Raw genomic sequence first — 17,478 nt, forward strand, 5'->3', positions numbered from 1 at the left:
ATGTGGTGGTGGTGTGTCATAGTAGTGTGGTGTGTTGATATGTGGTGTGTTTATATTATATGTTGGTTTGTTATATAGAATATATAATATATATGTTGTATATATTTAATTATAATAATTATATATAATATTATTATAATATATATAATTAATATATATATATATATATATGTATGTATTTATTTTTTTCCCTCATGATCTCATCATTGACTGTGCAGGAGCATCAGCAGGAGCCTCTTCATCAACCAGCAGTGCCCCTGTGTTGGGATTGGCAGAAAAGTTCAAGAAGCCGGAGGGAGCCTGGGAATGTGATGTCTGTCTTGTGCAGAATAAAGCATCTGATGTACAGTGTGTCGCCTGTCAGGCAGGCAAACCTGGAGCTAAAGTGGAACCCAAGGGTAATAAATGCACTCTACTTGCAGTATTTTTCAATAGCATGTAAATACTAGTTAAGTGTGTAGGGTACTAAAAGGTTTTCTCTTGTGTTGTTGTTTCATTACATCACTTTTCCCTCTTTAATTGTGTCTCGTTTCAGCCTTTGGTTCTACTTTTGGTTCCTCAGCCAGTGGAACCTCAGGATCTTCTGCCTCTAGTACTGGAGGTTTTAAGTTTGGCACATCAGACAGTACTTCAGCATCTGGAGCAGGGGGTTTCAAATTTGGAGGCTCGCTCACTGAGTCGACCTCGTCTTCTTCATCAGGTGGATTCAAATTTGGAGTACCGTTTGGAAGCTCCTCATCAGAAACCACTTCTAAAGACACTACTGCTACATCAGGGTTCAAATTTGGCAGCTCGTCTGAGAGCTTTAAATTTGGGGCTGCCTCTAGTGATGATAAAAAGTCAGACCAGCCTGCTGCAGGTTCTGGGTTTAAGTTTGGAGCTAGCGGTGGGATAGCGTTTGGAACTGGATCTTCTAGCACAGAAGGCAACTCTTCTAAGGGAGGCTTCACAATTGGACTTTCAAAACCCGAAGAGAAAACATCAGTCACCTCGACAACCTCCTCATCCTCCATTACTTTCACGCCTCCCTCCTCTCAAGAAAATAGTAACAGTAAAACATCTTTGAGTGACACAGCATATACAGACACCGGCTCAGGCAGCATCTCAGCAGCCACAGCCAGGTCTGTATTTGGGAGATTGGGGGAGCCGAGTTTGGCCACCAGTGCACCACAAGTAGTCCCTACTTTTGGGTCCTCACAGGCGGCTAAAGAACCCGCTGCTCCTACATTTACCTTTGGTAAGCCAGAGGAAAAGAAGGAAGCGGTTACCTCCTCTGCTCCGTCTACCTTCCTCTTTGCTGCTGCAAGTAAGGATGCAGATACTACACAGGCCTTCACTGGTGGCTTTTCGTTCAGCAAGCCCAATGCTCCAACAGAGCAACCTCCACCTGCTTTCACTTTTGGAAAGTCAACAGAAAAGAATGAAACATCATCTTCAGAAGCCCCAAAGCCTACCTTCGCTTTTGGAAAAAGTGCTGCAGGTACTTAAATTTCTGTCACTTAACAGCACTTTGGGTAGATTGTGGTTTCTAGACCATTCATGCAGTTTCTCTTACTATCATAAAAAATGCTTAAGCAATTCTGGGATTCAGTATCTTGCTGCAGTTCAGTAGATTCATTTTATAAAATTTTAATCTTTTTCTTGCAAGAAGATGCCAAAGTATCCATGTTTTCACCCTGTGATTGTGTAGGTCTTTTGTGCTTAAAAAAACATTCTACTCTCTCATTGTATTACTAAGACCTCAGGATGTGTGATAACCTGGAAACATCTGTTTGTCTTTCATTGCTATGACATGTGTGTTGGTGCCTTAAAAGGATACTGTGGGTTTAATTGCTGTTTTCTGCTGTTTTATTGATCTCTGTCATGATCTCGTCCTGCACAGAACCTGCTTCTGCTGCTCCAAAACCAGCTTTTTCTTTCCTGGCAAATAAACCAACCAATGTCACCAACTCCACCACTTCATCGTCCTCCACCCCAACTCCCAGTCTGTTTGGTGCTGCCAGCGGCAGCAGCAGCAGCACCTCCACACCGGCCCCAGCTCCCTCTGCAGCTCCAAACACTTTCATGTTTGGTCAGCCTGCTGCGGCCTCCAGTGACGCTCCTCCAGCTAAAAACTTCATCTTTGGCCAGAGTCAGGACAGCCAGCCACCTGCCCCCTCAGCTGCGCCTCTCAACTCCACTTCTGCTCCTGCTCCAGCTCAGCCTTTCATCTTCGGTTCTCCAACCAATGCTGCTGCTGCTGCTGCTGGAGCTGCTCCTGCTGCTGCTCCCACCTTCAATTTTGGTGCAGCAGCGCCCTCTGCTGCCTCCTCATCAGGTCTGTAACTATGAAGTATCTACATCAGGTATTATAAGTGATCAATTTGTTTATGATCGACATATGTATTTATGTTTTCTATTCTTTTTCAATCACAGCTCCATCTGCAGGTCCAACCCCATTTGTCTTCAGCTCGGCTCCCTCTGCTGGGTTCGGGAACAACCAAACTCCTTCATTTGGATCATCTTTCGGATCTCCTTTCCCAGCCACACCTTCCCAGACCCCAGCTTTTGGGGCCAAACCCAATCCTCCCCCGGCCTTTGGACAGCAGAGTAACCCCACCCCTGTATTTGGGCAAGGTGCTAATCCCGCACCAGGTGAGTGGCTGGCTTTCGAGCCTCATGATTTTAGTTGTGACATTAAAATGTAACACCTTTTTTTTTTTTTTTTTTTTAAATCAGGTGGAGGCTTTCAGTTTGGAGGAACCAGTGCATTTGGAGCTACAACCAACAACACCTCAGGTGTGTTTACTTTCGGAGCAGGATCTTCAGCCTCCCCTGCTCCCCCTGCCAACCCCTCTATCGCTCCCCAATCAGGTGCACCTGGAGGTGGATTCAACTTTGGGCAAACTCCGACTTTCAATATTGGGTATGTTGCTTTTTCTCAGTTTACAGCTAATATGTAAAGTTTTCCCAGTGTATGCACATCAAAACAGCTTAAATCCAAGTTAGCGTGCCTTAAATATCCTAAATTAAATATTTAAAGAGTGGTATTTGGGCTGCTATCTATAAGTGTATGTTAATAATAATAAAAATCAGATAGAAAAATGATACTACCATCGATGTATGTGAGATGCTGTCACTAGTTGCACCTGTCATTCGCTATCATTTGAGAACGAGGCGGCGTAGGGCCTTTAAATTGATACCATAGGTATACGTCAAAACATCTTGGAAGAGTAAGACCATCAATGACCTCAACTTGTCTTGTGAATGAGAGCACCTCAGGACAAGGTGAAACAGTATTTTGAAATTCATACCATAGGTATGAATTCTCCTAGCAGGCTGAGAGGTAGCACTGGCAGTCAGAATTTTTGCTTAAATGTTTTCTTAAGTGCTCCCCCAGGGGAGCATTGTATAATATGTATTCAGAAATAGAGTCAGCTGTCTGCAGTGCAGATATTTGATGTGCAGTTCAGTAGATTCAGCCACAAAGTATTTATGATTTTGTGTATGTGTGTATGTATGTGGTGATGCTCTAACGGGACTTGTGTCTGTTCCCACAGGTCTACAAAATCATTCACTGCTACTTCAGGTGGACAGCCAGCAATCGCAGGGCGCAAGATCAAGACAGCAGTGCGGCGCAGAAAGTAGATTGTCGCGGTCTTGACAAGAACTCAGACGTTACTATGACTCGACTGAATCCCCACTAAAGCCTGAATAAAGTTCTGGAAGGTTTCAACTGGACAAACACTGAAATTGCTACCATTCGGAAAAGGGCAGAGACTGGGCGCATCATTCTGTGCTCGGGGTTGGTTGGGTGGGCGAGGTTTGTCGGGTTTTGGCTCAGCTGATTATTCACAGGTTTTCACATGCAGATGGGAGGTTTTAATGTGTGAGACCACCCCACAGGATTTGACACTTACACAAAAACTGTTGACCGAACAATGACGCTGACTTAGAGAACAACAATCAAGCAAACATCCCCCACAGTCGATATTAAAATAAAAAAACAAGCAAGACTGTCATATCTATATTTTCAACACGGGCAGATGTCTGCTAGACTTTAGGCATGACTTTTTGTAATAAAAATTACAAAGACAAAAACTGCAGAGTGTAGACTTATTAATTAGTATGGGTGATCAGGCTATGAGCTGTGATATGCAGAGAGGTAGTGAGAGCTGTGCGGCCAATCTCCAGCGGTAATCCTGCAAACTGCTGCTCCGTCACAGGCAGCAGGGTGCCGGTGGAGATGCATCTGCAGCGTCAGCGCAGCGTGCTGTATGTACAGGGATGACCGTTTAATCTTTGTGACGAATGCAGAGTGCTTGTTTTCTCCCCTCCTCTTATGTACAGACTTGAGGTGTGTTTGGTTTCTTTGTACATGATGAGGTTGTGTGGCGGTGTGTGTATGACAGCTGAACGACAGAGTTTTGTTTAATTCTTCTTTTTTTCACCTGGGTTGCTAGCTAGCACTGCCACAGGTGAACAAGCAAATGAATGTTTAAAACAAAAACCAGGGGAGGACGGAAGGAGGGGCGGGGTGTGGGAGAGGGGAAAACGCATCCATGCACTGCGGAGGATGGACCAGGCAGGAGGCCTACGCCCTCGTTCACCTCCTTTAGGACTTTGTAAATGCGTAATTTCGAAACTCTTGTTACATGTTTAATTTCTCTCTGGTTCGCTCCTCAACTCTGCTTCTTGTGGCCCCTTGTCTCTCTCTGGTTCCCTCCCTCCTCCTGATTTCCTTTTACTCTCCCTTTATCTCTCTCTCTCTCTCGCTCTCTCTCGCTCTCTCTCTCTCTCTCTTAATTGGCCTTTGAATATTGTTATAAAAACCTGTAAATAGTGATTTTTTTTTTTTTTTTAATCTGTGAAGTTGAATTTTTTGTGTTACAAACTCCGCATTCAGCATTTTTGTCTTTAGAATTTATTATGTCAGTTCCCATATTCAAAGTTACCCGAATCCATTTAAAAGGAGCTTAAATGCAAATTGGAGAGCCTTTGGTGACTAAAGGTATATTGGCTTTTCTGATCCACTTTTGTTTGGACCAAAACCAGTATTGTACAAAGTATTAAGTATATATTTTTCTATTGCGTGTTTAAATGGACAAGGGTGACTTTGGGTGATGAGGAAGTCAGTTTAATTTTAAAGCCATGATTATTACTGGATGAGTGATAAAATTTAAACCATGGGTAATTACCATCAATAAAATTAGAAAAATAATGCATCTCTGCTTTTGTCCCATTATTTTATATAATTTAAAAACTGCATTTTGCTTCACGCTTACCACACACCCACTGTCAACAGCGTATACTGAGAAACAACACCTAGACTCTTGGGACATTATATTAGGGACCCCTCATGGGATAAAAGTAATAAAGCTGCACTTCAGCTTCACTGGTGCTGAAATATGTTGACACAGTTTCCTTTTAAGATTGTGAATACAGATTTCTTTCTCACTGCTGAGGCACTATCTTTAAAACACAATGAGCCAAAAGATTCTCAAACACTTAAAATGTTTGTGTAAATGCTGCACATGAAAATATGTTTGAAAAAGGAAAAATAAATGCACATAAACCAGTATCTAAATGTGTGAAGTGTTGATGTATGTTTTTTTTTTTTTTTTTTTAAATCAGTAAAGGGGAAAACTTTTTTTTTTCGCTCATGAAGCTCTAATACTAATCAAAAGCACAGAAGAAGAAATGAAACATTTTGGTGGGGATAAAAAAAGTGGGTACATTTCACTGCCTTTCATGCACTAATTCTATATCAACATCAGATACAGTGTGGTAGGATACAAAGCACTGTGCAATGACAGTTTAAATGATTTCATGAATCAGCAAATCAAAGTTTCCACACTTAATTCATCAGTTTTTACAGGACCATGTAAGCTGGGATAACTGTTTTTTTACCTTCATAAATGAAATCATCATTTAAAAACTGCTTTTCACTCAGGTTATCTTTGTCTAATATTAATTTGATTAAGGAAGCATGACAATCACGAAGGGGGCAAACACCTTTTCTTCACCACTTGTAAATTGATGCCCTGTTTCCCAGTGTTAATTTCTTTTAATTACTACCTACAGAGTCAGTTTGTGGTTAAGCATTCAAAAATAAGCTGCAGTTGCCCTCAGAGACAGAATACAAGGATAGGGATTTGATTCTATATCACTTAAGGTGGTCACTTATTTACTAGTAAGCCAGAAGGTGAGTGTGTCTCTAAGATGTTTATCACTGTGGTGGTTTTATTTTATTATTATTTCAGTATGTGACTATTTAAGATTATGAGCACATTATTTGGCATCCTGATGGCTTTGTATGTGATATCTGTCTGTTTACTGCAATTATGAAAAAGCCCCAAAGCAGCTATGAAGTGCAAGTTATACATGACTGGACCTTTTGGATGGTCCTGAGCCAAGACCCCGTTTACGCCGAGCTGAGGAAAGACGAGAGGCTGACGAAAGAAAGCTGAGAAATTCTGCAGGCGCAGGTCTGCATCCTGCTCAGGAAAATAAGGTCTGATGCACAGAATCACAATCATGGTGTGACTATTCTGGTTATTTTTATTTTCATATCCTTTAAAGAACTTTAAAATAGAGGCAAGTGGAGAAAATAACAGAAAAACCTTAACCTCCCTCCAGTTCTCTGAAGAAGATCCACAGTGAGCTGGGAGCAGATTTACACGACAAAGGTGAAGCCACCAAGTTTACCATGAAATGCATGACCCTTGAGCTCAACATGCCGAGCTCCTGTCTGCCTGCCGGTCAGTACAAGCCTCTCCATGTGGGCTATGACACATGGCTCTCTCACTGCAAAGACCTGAAGACGGCGGCCAACATCCTGATGAAGGACTCTTCTTCCTTCAGGGGAAACCTGAGGTTCTCTCTGGCCAATGTAAGAAAACCCTCAGATCCAAGGCCGATCGCGTGTTTGCCATTTCTTCTATGATGACAATTTAAATTTTATAGATAAAAAACGCCCACAAGTGTCAGCGCCGCAGGACAGACGGCGCTCTGAGGAAGAAAATCTACGAACTGACCAGAAACCAGGAAATGCTGCTCTTGAAAAGAAAGCAGGTCAGTGCACTGGAGTTTAATCACCACGAATCACCATTTTTCTTTCTTTGCTGCTCATCATTCTGTGACTTCCTTTAACCTTCAGATCAGTGATGACATTTCTGATCAGACCAAAGAAATACAGAAACTGAAGTGTGAGATCAGGAGCTGTGACACCAAACTGGATCATGCTTCCCAACGCCTGGACATCCTCAACCAGAGACCTGGATACGAGCTCTGCTGGGACTTGGTGAGCGCCATATCAAACATGACTGTTGTCAGAAAATCTCCACTGTCCTTTGAAACATTTTAACTTTAACCCTTTTTTTCTCTCTCTCTGCTGCTCCTCCTTCAGCCGCACATCAGCCTCACGCTGGAGAATTACGACCTGGTAAAAATAGGAGCTGGACTTCGCTCGGCGCTGAAGTTCTCTCAGTGAGTCAGCCCATTCCCAAAAGCCTCACACTGATCATGACACCATTTTCTTCCATAATACCCCGTGCTTGCTCATTTCTGTTGCCATCCTTTACAGTCAGAACCTGGAGCTCCAAAACAAGCACCTGATGATTGTCGAGGAGGAACTGTCCAAAAACGCTCACATCCTAGGGGTGGAGCAGAAGTGTCAGAGCCTACTTCAGACTTTCCAGCCTGCCCATGACACCGTCGTGGTCCTCGCCAACAAGGCCAAACTTCACAAGACCACGAGCAGCTCCAGCTGTCGTGAATGCTTTCAGTAGGGCGCATCTGCAGTCTTTTATTCATTAAAACACGTATGAGCAAACTCCCCTCGACTTTTTTGGAATCAGTCTGCGCTTCCTTTTTGTTTTCAAGACTGAAATGCTTTGGAAGATATTCTGTTTTTCAAAAGATTTAAAAATGATTAATAAATCACATATCTGACACGGGCACAAAAGAAGATAGACGTAGATTTTTTCTTTCCTTTTAAAATTTATTCCTAAAAAGATGTTACATGCTTTTATTTAAAAATCAAACCTATTATTTACAACGATACATTGCAATAAATATGTTCTCCCTAATGGTGTTTGGGAGCTGAAACATATTTGGTAAACAACAAAAGGGAGGCAGTGAGCTCCCTTTTTTGCCCACTTGATGAACCCTTTACTTAAAAGAAAATAATGGATAAGACATGAGAAGAGACAGCGACAGAAAAATCAAAATCAGAACTATTTTCTTTCACCTTAGTTTCAATATGATTCCTTTGAACTGCAAACTAATCATCTTAAAGCCCAAATAATTATGTAATTACAATTATATACGATACTACAGCAAAAACCTGTTAGTAGAAAACAAATGTAGTAAATTATGTTTAAGTCAGAAATACAATTAGGGTATGAAAAGTGAAAAGAAAAGAAATCTGCTGTTATGCAGATTTTTCCTGTATCATGTTTGTTTATTGGTTTGCTGCAAACCCCGGGTATAAAATAGGCTTCTCGATGTTACAGTATGAAGTTCAGCCACTGTTAATGCATTTATCACACAAATCTGGATAGAAAAAAAAAGGGGGGGGGATAACAGTTCACAGAACAAAGCGAGCCGAGCTGACGAGGCTGAGATGACAGCAGAGTGACCTGTGCACATCCCGATTAAAGAACACAGAGACCAATTGTACAGCTAGAAGAACAGAAGGAGGAGGGGACGTAAATCCACAGAAAGCAGCATTCTTCTTCTTTTAAATTAACAGGCTTTAGAGTCAGGATTCCAGATTTATCCGTGACAGAGAGGCGCTTTAAGAGGAGTGGAGGAAGCGGTTGAAGGCATTGTAGGCCGACTCCAGGTCGAAGAGCATCTGGCGAACTTGATTATCATCCAATTCATCCGAGGCCGACATGCTGCTCAGGGTGGTCAGCCTGTTGGAAAAATGTCAGTTAAGAGAACTATATGATCATAAACACATCAAAGATCAGGTACTTTATAACCACTGCTCAGCTAGTTGCATGGATAATGGTACGGTCGCACCAGATGCAAAACAAAGTTTTACCTTGCATGAATACGGACACATAGGAAACCCGTACCCCAATAGCCAATAGGAGGAGGGGGATTAAGTTAGATTTTCACAATTTAGCAAGAAGTCCTACGATTTCACACTTTTCTTCAACCCCTCTCTTTTCCTTCATCACTGAACTGCACAGCTCCCTTTTAACTTATAGTATCCTAGTAACTACAGAGTAGCCACGCAGTACTTGTGTGTCGGAGCCATGATTGATAGTTTTGGATCACACTTACTGACCTGCCACTTTAATTATATCTGTTCAACTAGTTGTTAACTATTAAAATCAAATCAGAAAATCACATGGCAGCAACTTCATGAATTTAGGTCTGTAGACACGGTCAAAACAATTTGCTGAACTGAAGAGAACTGAGCAACAGCACAGAGAAGAAATTTAAATGACTGTGACCATGGCACGACTGGTGGGAATTTCATTTGCAGGGAAACACATGAGCTACAGCAGCAGAAGACCACACCAGGTGTCACTCCTGTCAGCTAAGAACAGGAAATTGAGGCTAAAATTCACACATGCGGATCAAAATTGGACAATGGAAGATTGGAAAAATGGTGCTTGATTTCTGCTCCAACATTTAGATGGTAGGGTCAGAGTTTGACATAAACAACGTGACAGTATAGATTCACCCTGCCTTGTATCAGCAATTCTGGAACTGGATAGGTGCTGTGTGGTGTGGCTGTAGGTTTCCTGACTGGTCATGTTTTGCCTCAAGGTGTGCTGCACGTACAGATCAACGACATAAAGAGCACAAACGTTGCGGCCTAGTGTTACTAACCAGAGACTGACTTTGTCCTTGGCCTCTGAGTCTGGAGGCATGTTACTCATTCTGTTCATAGTCTCCATCAGCTCCCTAAGGTCTGGTTGGATCTGAACAAATTAAAAAACAAACAATCAATCAGTATCTTGGAAGTCCAGTCATTGTTTACTAATAACATATTATTTACATTTATAAATTTACCTCATCCATGGCCCTGATCTCCAGTCTCAGCTTGTCCATCACAGTGATGAAGAGCTAAATGTTCGAGAAGGATGAGACAAAATATTTTCCTAGTTTTAAAAGTCGGCAGTGAGAAATATGTTTCAGGACAAACAGTTCTAGGAACGAGCGCACTGACTTTATTAGTTTGTCTGTTTTATGAGCTGAGCCTGCAGTTGGTAAAACTTAAGCTTGTGATATCCACTCTCATTTTTATGGAATTACCAAATGTTGAGCCAAACTGAGTGAAACCACATTGGCCACTCAGCTAAAACTGAGCTCAATAAATCCTAAAAAATGTTCTTTCCAGCAGCCTAAATACTTCTCTCTTTAACATATTTAATATAGTCGTGGGGACATACTGAAACTATATCTGCGATGCAGCGGTTCAGGTTGCCCTTGTCATCCTTGATGGTGATTGGCCGATCCTCTTTAATCCGTTCCATCGCAAGTGGACAGTCGAGCTAGGAAAACATATGACAACAACAAGAAATTACAAAAATAAAATCTTGAAAAATATGACAGACACTCTGCACTGCAGACGAGCACTCACTCTGTACTTCCTGCAGAAGTCATCGATGGAGCCCACGTCAGAGCCCTGCACCTGTTTGAAAGCAGCCTTATACTGAACCAAGAGTCTGGAACAGGAGGCGGTGTACCTGAAACCAACAAAAACTCCACATTAATTAAAAAACACACAGCTAAAGTTACAGGTGCCATATTTTAAATATGATCTCAACTGTTACTCACTCATTAGGCGTTACGCAGTCTTTAATGTAAGCCTTCTCCAGGGCCTGTAGTGTTTTGACGACAGCAAACAACTCCGCCATATTGTCATACCTACAGAAACAGGATCGTTATAACATGTGTAACACAGTAAATCTGCATTTTATAAAGTGATAATGGTCACTGGTGACATATCAAGCACTTACTTTTCTCGTTCTCTTGCATTTTTGTATAATTTCACTTCCTGAAACGACAGCATTCATGATTGTTATCCTTAACAGCAAGGATATCACATATTCTTGATAACATTCCCAGCTTTAGTTTAGATTTACGGATGATTTACACATGGGCAATAAATGTTATTTAAAAAAAAGAACAAATAAAGTCCTCTTTTTTTTAGTATACTAATCAGAATTATGTTGTTGGATTTACCTCATATAGCTCAGGTTTATTTGCCGGAGCTGTTGAAAGGAAAACAGTGTCATGAAGTATTACTGCTGTTTTCTGTTGAAAAGATGACTCTTATATTAATTCAACAATTCATTTTTATACACTGATTTAGCTGAATGTCTTACCTCCTCCTCCTCCAGTGACTGGTATCCCATGGAACATGATGCTGATGTCTCAAAATGTGATCTGAAAAATATTTATTTCACATAGTTTTCCATAATTGTGACCAAATATATTCAGGCAGCTTTAACATTTCATAAGTGTCTCCATTTATAAACAAAAGCTTCAGACAATTTATGCTGCGGTCATATTTCAGTTTTGTTTTTCCTAATTGTAACATTTTTAATTGCCATTTTTAATTTCATTGGTATGTATGGAAACATGTTCCCAAAGAAAAAACAAATGGGCAGAACTAAATGAAAATTTCAGGTTATTATCTTAAAATTGTGAGATAATAGTCTGCAATTTTCACTTAGGTATGGCATTTTTGTTTAATGCGAACATGCTTTCATATATATATATATATATATATATATATATATATATATATATATATGAGATGCACTTTGTGATAATAAAAGAAGTGTAACAACAGGAACAATCCGAAGATTTATAGAAAGACTAATACCCCCTTCTGGAGTTTAAATATTTAATGTGAGCCACAGATGGTGTAAGATGTTTTTTAATGATCGCTGTTTCTTTTTCTTTTCAATAATTACACCAGTAACATAAGATAAACTAATACTTTTAAGTAAAAAAAATCAACCTTCATGTAAGCTTTTATTCGATAGAGAGTGTGTAGAGAGACAAGAAAGCAAGGAGAGAGAGGGGAAGACAGCAAAGGGCCGCGGGTCAGACTCAAACCCGGGCCTACTGCTCTCTGGCCATATGGGGTTATGGTGGCCTGGTCATCCCACTGAGCTATAAACCCATACATTGGGTTTCAAATGCAATGCCACCACATGCCTAAACATCTTTGTAAGGAAAACTCATCCATGCACCCCTTTTTCTGGAGCCTCTCCTACCTAGGGCGTGAGATGTGCTACACCTTGGACAGGTCACCAGACTTTTGCAGGACAAAGAGACAGACAACCATTCAGACCTACAGCTAATTATACGTGCCAGTTAACTCTGACAGGAAGCTAGTGCATTCAGAGAGAACTGACACAAGTACACAGAAAGACCTCAGCCAGTTGATTTGAACCAAGGACTGTGAGGCAACAGTGGTAACCACCAAAGTCAAGTTTTAATAATGAAGACTGGCACTGGAACAACAGTCGCACGATGATGACTAACTTAAAGAAATCCAAATAAAAAGCATTTTACAAAGCTGTTGAGCCAATGCTTGCTTAATTAAATTAAAACCCGTTCATAGTCAGAACATTTGATGTTTCGACTATTAAGTCATTCACACTAATTTTGTACTAACTTCCAGTGACCCTCAGTTTAAGGGGGCATATAAGGTCACACTGTAGGGGTCAAATGTAAATTTTTTAAATTATATTTGTTCTCTGTCTCTTTGTACTCGGTCTGCTTTCTGCCGAGCACTCTTAAACTCTTAAATGTAGTTTCTTTAATGTCCACTTTCAAGTGTGACCTATTGACAAACACTATGGAAATGTTGCTCCACACAAACAGGCAGTTGTGTTTCGCTGTTCAGAAACAAAACGTGAAAAAAAAACAACCCGTCGGATTATAATTACAGACTTGCTTAACTTAGCTTCACAACCCGGCACAGAGAGTTTATAAACATTTTTACGTTACACAGAGTCACTCAGCGGAATAAAACTTACGAATCACTAAATATATCTGCTGATGAAATTTCTTGTTTAACCGAACTAACTACTTAGCTACGGAAGCTAGCTTGTCAGCACTTCCTATGATTTCTAATCACTGTGGCGCGCAGGCAGCTGATTTTAAACACCAAGATTTATATAACTGATCATTATTATGAGAGCAGCTGTTAAATCGGTGCTATGCTCACTCTATTTCAATAACAGAGTTCAATAAACCAAATTAAAAACAATTCACTCACCCTGTCGGAAAAACTGCGATGACGTCAACGTAAACACACCCACATCTACGCACGGACCGGCAGACGTCAAAATATTAGGTGTCCAACGCGCCCAACCAGAAATGAAGAATATTGTTATGGTAAATTTTATTAATTAGACATAAATACATTTTTATGATGAAAGAGTATTATGAACGTCTTTATATATCCTACCTTTAAATTATCTTTCAAATTAAATCGCGCATTTTAGGTACAACCACATAAAGGCATTTTCACACAGTCAATCATCAGGGGCAGACAGTCCTGAAGGCGGCAGATTGAACCGAGTACTAGAGAGTTATACAAACGATTATAAAAAATTGCAAAGGAAACCTCAAAATATTACTCTGGATCTTCATTGTATCATAAGGTATTTCCCAAAAATCTGTTTTAAGAGCTATGTTAACCAACTGTAGCTAACTCACAGGTCTGTGGTAGCGTTATTGAATTAGTTAAAGATAAGTAAAGGCTTCTTGCAAACATGTTCATCAACGAGAGACATGAAAATAGTTTTTAAAGTATAATGATTCTTTATTTAAAACAAACGGCATGTCTAACTCGTTTATAAAATCCTGTTTTTATTTCATACAGATCATATCTTTCCTGGGCTGTCGACCATGAAGAGCACTGCAGCAGCACCACAGACCTTTGATCAAGAGGATTGTGATGTTTGGCTGGACACTGTGGAGCTGAAAGGAAAAGCTAAACAGGTAATTGTGTAAACATGGTCTGATGGCTTCTCCAGCATGCCTGAGTAGAGCAGTTATTTAATACACTAAAATGCTGATCTGCAGTCTCTGTCTATTACTGTTTACACACTGTGTTCTCTTTTATATCTTTCAGAAGCGCCGTAGCCGTCCCATTTCTAAACTGCTGAACCCGTTTTGTGAAGGTGCTGGGTACAGTTTGGCTGTGGCACTCAACTTCACTCAGACCAAAACAGAAATGCCAAAAACCAAACAGAGCTCCATATCTGCCTTTTTCACAGCTCATCGGAGAGGTAAGCATCTAAAAGTCTGCCGAAAGTTATAGTCTAATCTTATAGTCTGATGGTCTAGATCAACCTGTCTGACACCAATAACAATGCCATGTCCACACTCACTTAAACCGCCTTTCATCTCACTTCTGATGCTCAGTCTTAACTTCAGCAGGTCGTTTTAATCATGTCTGCATTGCTGTCACATCACTGGTTGATTAAATATTTGTGTTTACAACAAATTGAACCTAATGAAGTGACCAATAAGCATACAAGTTAATACAGTAAATTATTTGATTTTGTGTTAACATAATTTTTTTCTTACTTTCTTCTAAAAGTCCTCAATAAGATGTCCACTTCTGAGCCACCAAACATGGATTCAGTGCAGCCTCTTTCATCATCTGACTCAGCTACACCGACAGCCACAGCATCAGGGAAAAAACGAGGGCGCAATGTTGGTTTTGAAAACTCCAACTTTGAGCCTGTTTTGGTTGACGAGCGTACAAGTGAAAATGTGACTGAGAAGGAAACAGAATTATGGCAGACGCGTTCAGAAAACCATTCAAGTTTACAAAACATATACTGTGAATCTGAAGAAGAGAAGCCTGAAGAGTGTGAACCACCACAGAGTAAGAGGAGGGTCTCTGATGCCACCTTAACACAAGATGACTGTCAACCTCTACCACAGACGTGGAGTCAGGACCCGCTGTTCACTTTCAGTCAGTACACTGAAAATAACTTTCATCAGACTAGCCACAAATGTACAACAGTGAAGAACTTCAGCAGCTCTGAGCCAAGTTTAGTAAACAGTCTGCAGAATGAGGAGGAGGTCTTTAGAAAACTGATAGATGCAGAAGGACAAACCTCAACTCAAAAATCTTTTAAACGTCTTCATTCTTCTCGTATGATTGATGAGAAGGAAAACAGCACGCCACCGTCTTATAATTCCCCAAGCAAAGACTCATCTTCCTCTCATTTCAAACCTGTTTCAAATCATAAGTGGACACAACCAAAAACCGCTTCACCTCGGAAACAAACAGGTCAGCTGTGGGAAAAAGAAGAGAGCTCTGCCTTCCAGATCAAGCGGACAAAACCGATAAGCTCTCCTCTCAAAAGGCAAAGCAGAGAACTCGATGAGGACAGTTTGGCCACTTTGTTCACTCAGGACTCTGAAGGGTTCAGGGTGATCGCACACAGAGGTCTGCACACCAGGAGTCCTCTCAAAGATCAGAGTAACGTCAGCATGGGAGTGGTGAGTGCTTACAAATCTCTGCCGGAGGAGGAGGAAGAGGATGAAGAGATGCTGTTTACTCAAGACTCTCAGGGAAATGTAGTGATTAAACACTGAAAAACAGCCTTTTAAAGGCACTACAGATTTCAGATGCTGTTCCAAATCTTTTCCAAAAATGTGGATTTTGGAGGATAAAATATTGAAAAATCCTTTTTTAAGGACTTCCAGGTTGGGGAAGTGCTGTAAACCTGTATTCTTTTTAATGGCCAGTAGGGGGCAGCTCATGGACTGAAAAAAGAAGTCTGATTATTACAAGTCTACAGGAAAGTTAGCTTTCAGCGCCTTTGAGTTATTAGCCCAGTTAATTCTTCTCTGGAGAGTTTCAAGATCTCATTTCATAACCTAATGTTTGTAAATTGTGATTTATCTGACTGCTGACATACAAGTGTGTAGTGTCTGTGGATTTGCACCCCTTCGCTGTCACTTCTTGTTTTAAAACACTAAAATGGTGAAGTCAAGATGTTCAGTGTGAGAATTAAAGCCGGGACTTCACCAGCCAGTGAGTAACATCATGGTTTTATGTAGTCTATGAACCTAGCAGTACACGGCCAGCTTGTATGCTGCAGGTCTTGTTGTGTCAGGCCTGTCTCAGATTGAAGGCTTTCTTCTACACGAGTCCCTTTGTTTTAAAAGTTAGCCAGGTTCTTGCCTGTTCTTGGTTTGGACTTCTTGCCCTCCTGCTCAAAACAGTGAGAGCTGCTTCTGTGATATTACAAGCCATTATGACCAAATATCATCAGTTCTTACCGTACAGGGATGAGGCGGAAGAACATTTGTTTTGGTTTATTTTTCTACTCTGTGATTGTCTTCTTTCCATGTCATGGCTGATCTCCTGAGATTTTATTCTTTGTTTCTCCCTTTCATGGTTCTTTTTGTTGTGCTTTTTTTTTTCTCCTCGCACAAAATAAAACTAACAAACCAGAACTGGGAGGTTTTGACTTTATTTGGAAAAAAAAAAGACACAGAATTACATAAAATTGTTTTCTCGTATATTATATTTTTAGTATCAGCATTTCATCTGTGCTATGCTGGTGCTGTGTGCTACAAAATAAGAGTGGTATACAAAGTACAATAAACATAGGAAGTGCTCGGAGGTAACCGTTACCACTATAGCTGATACGTTGTACAGTAAAAGAAATTAGCTAATTAATCATTTCAATCACAACAGCAGCTGTTAATGCAGAATAAGGACAGTACTGCATGTACTTCACAGTGACTTTACTACATGACTGCTGGGCACGATGCTCTTTACAGAAGTGGCTGGAAGCACTTTATTAGATGGAAAATGTACCACAGACACTTATTTGCTTTTCTCTATTTGAAGGTAATGTTGGTTTTTTTAAGTTTTCTGCAGTAGGTGTAAGTGGAGTACTGTCTTATTAGTGGTCATCCCGGAACATTTAAAATCTATATTTTAAGGAAACGGATCTAATGATGAAAATACCTTTAAAATATTATTTTTCAGCAGTTACACTTTCTCACATAAATGCCTGTGTTGTTTTGGCACAGAAATGTAAGTGTGCTCTGGTTTGTGACACCTAAACCTGAGCTATTCTTCACCACTAGTGGGAGATTGTGTTATACTGACAGATTCATTACAGACAACAGCTGCAGAAGTGCTGGAGAAACCTCTTATGAAGTCACAAATACAGCAAGTGGACTAAAAGTTAATCTACGTGCCTATTAGAAAACCTTTCGTACAGCGCTATGAAAACGTATTTGCCCCCTTCTTGATTTCTTTTTCATATTTCTCACATTTATGTGTTTAAGATCAGCAAATGAACTTTAACTGAGTAAATAAAAATGCAGTTTTTAAATGATGATGACCATGATTTTTTTTGTTTTTATCAAAGGAAAAAAAAAATGCCTAAAACTACCTGTATGTACCCTTAAACCTAATAACTGGTTGTGCCACGCTTGATAGCAAGAACTGCGATAACTGGCAATGAG

At 40.4% G+C, this 17,478-nt stretch overlaps 4 protein-coding genes across 5 annotated transcripts in view; 3 read left to right on the plus strand and 1 right to left on the minus strand.

The window, feature by feature from the left end:
* The window catches only part of nup153 (nucleoporin 153), a 21,219-nt gene extending 16,017 nt beyond the window's left edge, over window positions 1-5,202 (plus strand). For both annotated transcript variants that reach the window (XM_005917457.3, XM_005917456.3), the window contains exons 17-22: window positions 219-398; window positions 536-1,480; window positions 1,883-2,317; window positions 2,416-2,634; window positions 2,719-2,905; window positions 3,540-5,202. In XM_005917457.3, the coding sequence (XP_005917519.1) occupies window positions 219-398; window positions 536-1,480; window positions 1,883-2,317; window positions 2,416-2,634; window positions 2,719-2,905; window positions 3,540-3,627 (2,054 nt within the window). In that variant the 3' untranslated portion in view covers window positions 3,628-5,202. The remainder of the gene's footprint in view (window positions 1-218; window positions 399-535; window positions 1,481-1,882; window positions 2,318-2,415; window positions 2,635-2,718; window positions 2,906-3,539) is intronic.
* A 416-nt stretch (window positions 5,203-5,618) lies between these two features.
* LOC102312678 lies at window positions 5,619-8,557 on the plus strand. The gene is made up of 5 exons (XM_042218925.1): window positions 5,619-6,493; window positions 6,619-7,053; window positions 7,139-7,282; window positions 7,388-7,467; window positions 7,565-8,557. Exons 2-5 carry the CDS (start codon window positions 7,030-7,032, stop codon window positions 7,767-7,769), a joined length of 453 nt encoding a protein of 150 aa, XP_042074859.1. The 5' UTR covers window positions 5,619-6,493; window positions 6,619-7,029; the 3' UTR covers window positions 7,770-8,557.
* vps28 (VPS28 subunit of ESCRT-I) lies at window positions 7,961-13,319 on the minus strand. Its single transcript, XM_005917452.2, has 10 exons — window positions 13,244-13,319; window positions 11,334-11,394; window positions 11,191-11,219; window positions 10,965-11,002; window positions 10,783-10,872; window positions 10,586-10,691; window positions 10,395-10,496; window positions 10,015-10,068; window positions 9,832-9,923; window positions 7,961-8,900 (listed from the first exon to the last, which is right to left on the minus strand). The coding sequence occupies exons 2-10, from the start codon at window positions 11,368-11,370 to the stop codon at window positions 8,780-8,782; spliced, it is 669 nt and encodes a 222-aa protein (XP_005917514.1). The 5' UTR covers window positions 11,371-11,394; window positions 13,244-13,319; the 3' UTR covers window positions 7,961-8,779.
* A 198-nt stretch (window positions 13,320-13,517) lies between these two features.
* LOC102311542 lies at window positions 13,518-17,411 on the plus strand. Its single transcript, XM_005917450.3, has 4 exons — window positions 13,518-13,631; window positions 13,853-13,971; window positions 14,105-14,261; window positions 14,576-17,411. The coding sequence occupies exons 2-4, from the start codon at window positions 13,879-13,881 to the stop codon at window positions 15,583-15,585; spliced, it is 1,260 nt and encodes a 419-aa protein (XP_005917512.1). The 5' UTR covers window positions 13,518-13,631; window positions 13,853-13,878; the 3' UTR covers window positions 15,586-17,411.
* Window positions 17,412-17,478: the final 67 nt, after the last annotated feature.

This window comes from Haplochromis burtoni, unplaced genomic scaffold, assembly GCF_018398535.1.
Source record: "Haplochromis burtoni strain Fernald_Lab_line unplaced genomic scaffold, NCSU_Asbu1 Contig_25, whole genome shotgun sequence".
NCBI classification, from domain to species: Eukaryota; Metazoa; Chordata; class Actinopteri; order Cichliformes; family Cichlidae; genus Haplochromis; species Haplochromis burtoni.

Excerpts from the sequence above, each read along its gene's own strand:
- vps28 (XM_005917452.2), bottom strand. The coding sequence starts at position 11,370 with ATGTTCCATGGGATACCAGTCACTGGAGGAGGAGGAG. Across the intron at positions 9,924-10,014 it reads AGATCAGGGCCATGGATGAG|ATCCAACCAGACCTTAGGGA; the intron begins GTAAATTTATAA and ends TAATTTGTTCAG. Across the intron at positions 8,901-9,831 it reads AAGGACAAAGTCAGTCTCTG|GCTGACCACCCTGAGCAGCA; the intron begins GTTAGTAACACT and ends TTTTTCCAACAG.
- LOC102311542 (XM_005917450.3), top strand. The coding sequence starts at position 13,879 with ATGAAGAGCACTGCAGCAGCACCACAGACCTTTGATCAAGAGGATTGT. Across the intron at positions 13,972-14,104 it reads TGAAAGGAAAAGCTAAACAG|AAGCGCCGTAGCCGTCCCAT; the intron begins GTAATTGTGTAA and ends TATATCTTTCAG. Across the intron at positions 14,262-14,575 it reads TTTCACAGCTCATCGGAGAG|TCCTCAATAAGATGTCCACT; the intron begins GTAAGCATCTAA and ends TTCTTCTAAAAG.
- LOC102312678 (XM_042218925.1), top strand. The coding sequence starts at position 7,030 with ATGCTGCTCTTGAAAAGAAAGCAG. Across the intron at positions 7,054-7,138 it reads TGCTCTTGAAAAGAAAGCAG|ATCAGTGATGACATTTCTGA; the intron begins GTCAGTGCACTG and ends TTTAACCTTCAG. Across the intron at positions 7,283-7,387 it reads ACGAGCTCTGCTGGGACTTG|CCGCACATCAGCCTCACGCT; the intron begins GTGAGCGCCATA and ends CTCCTCCTTCAG.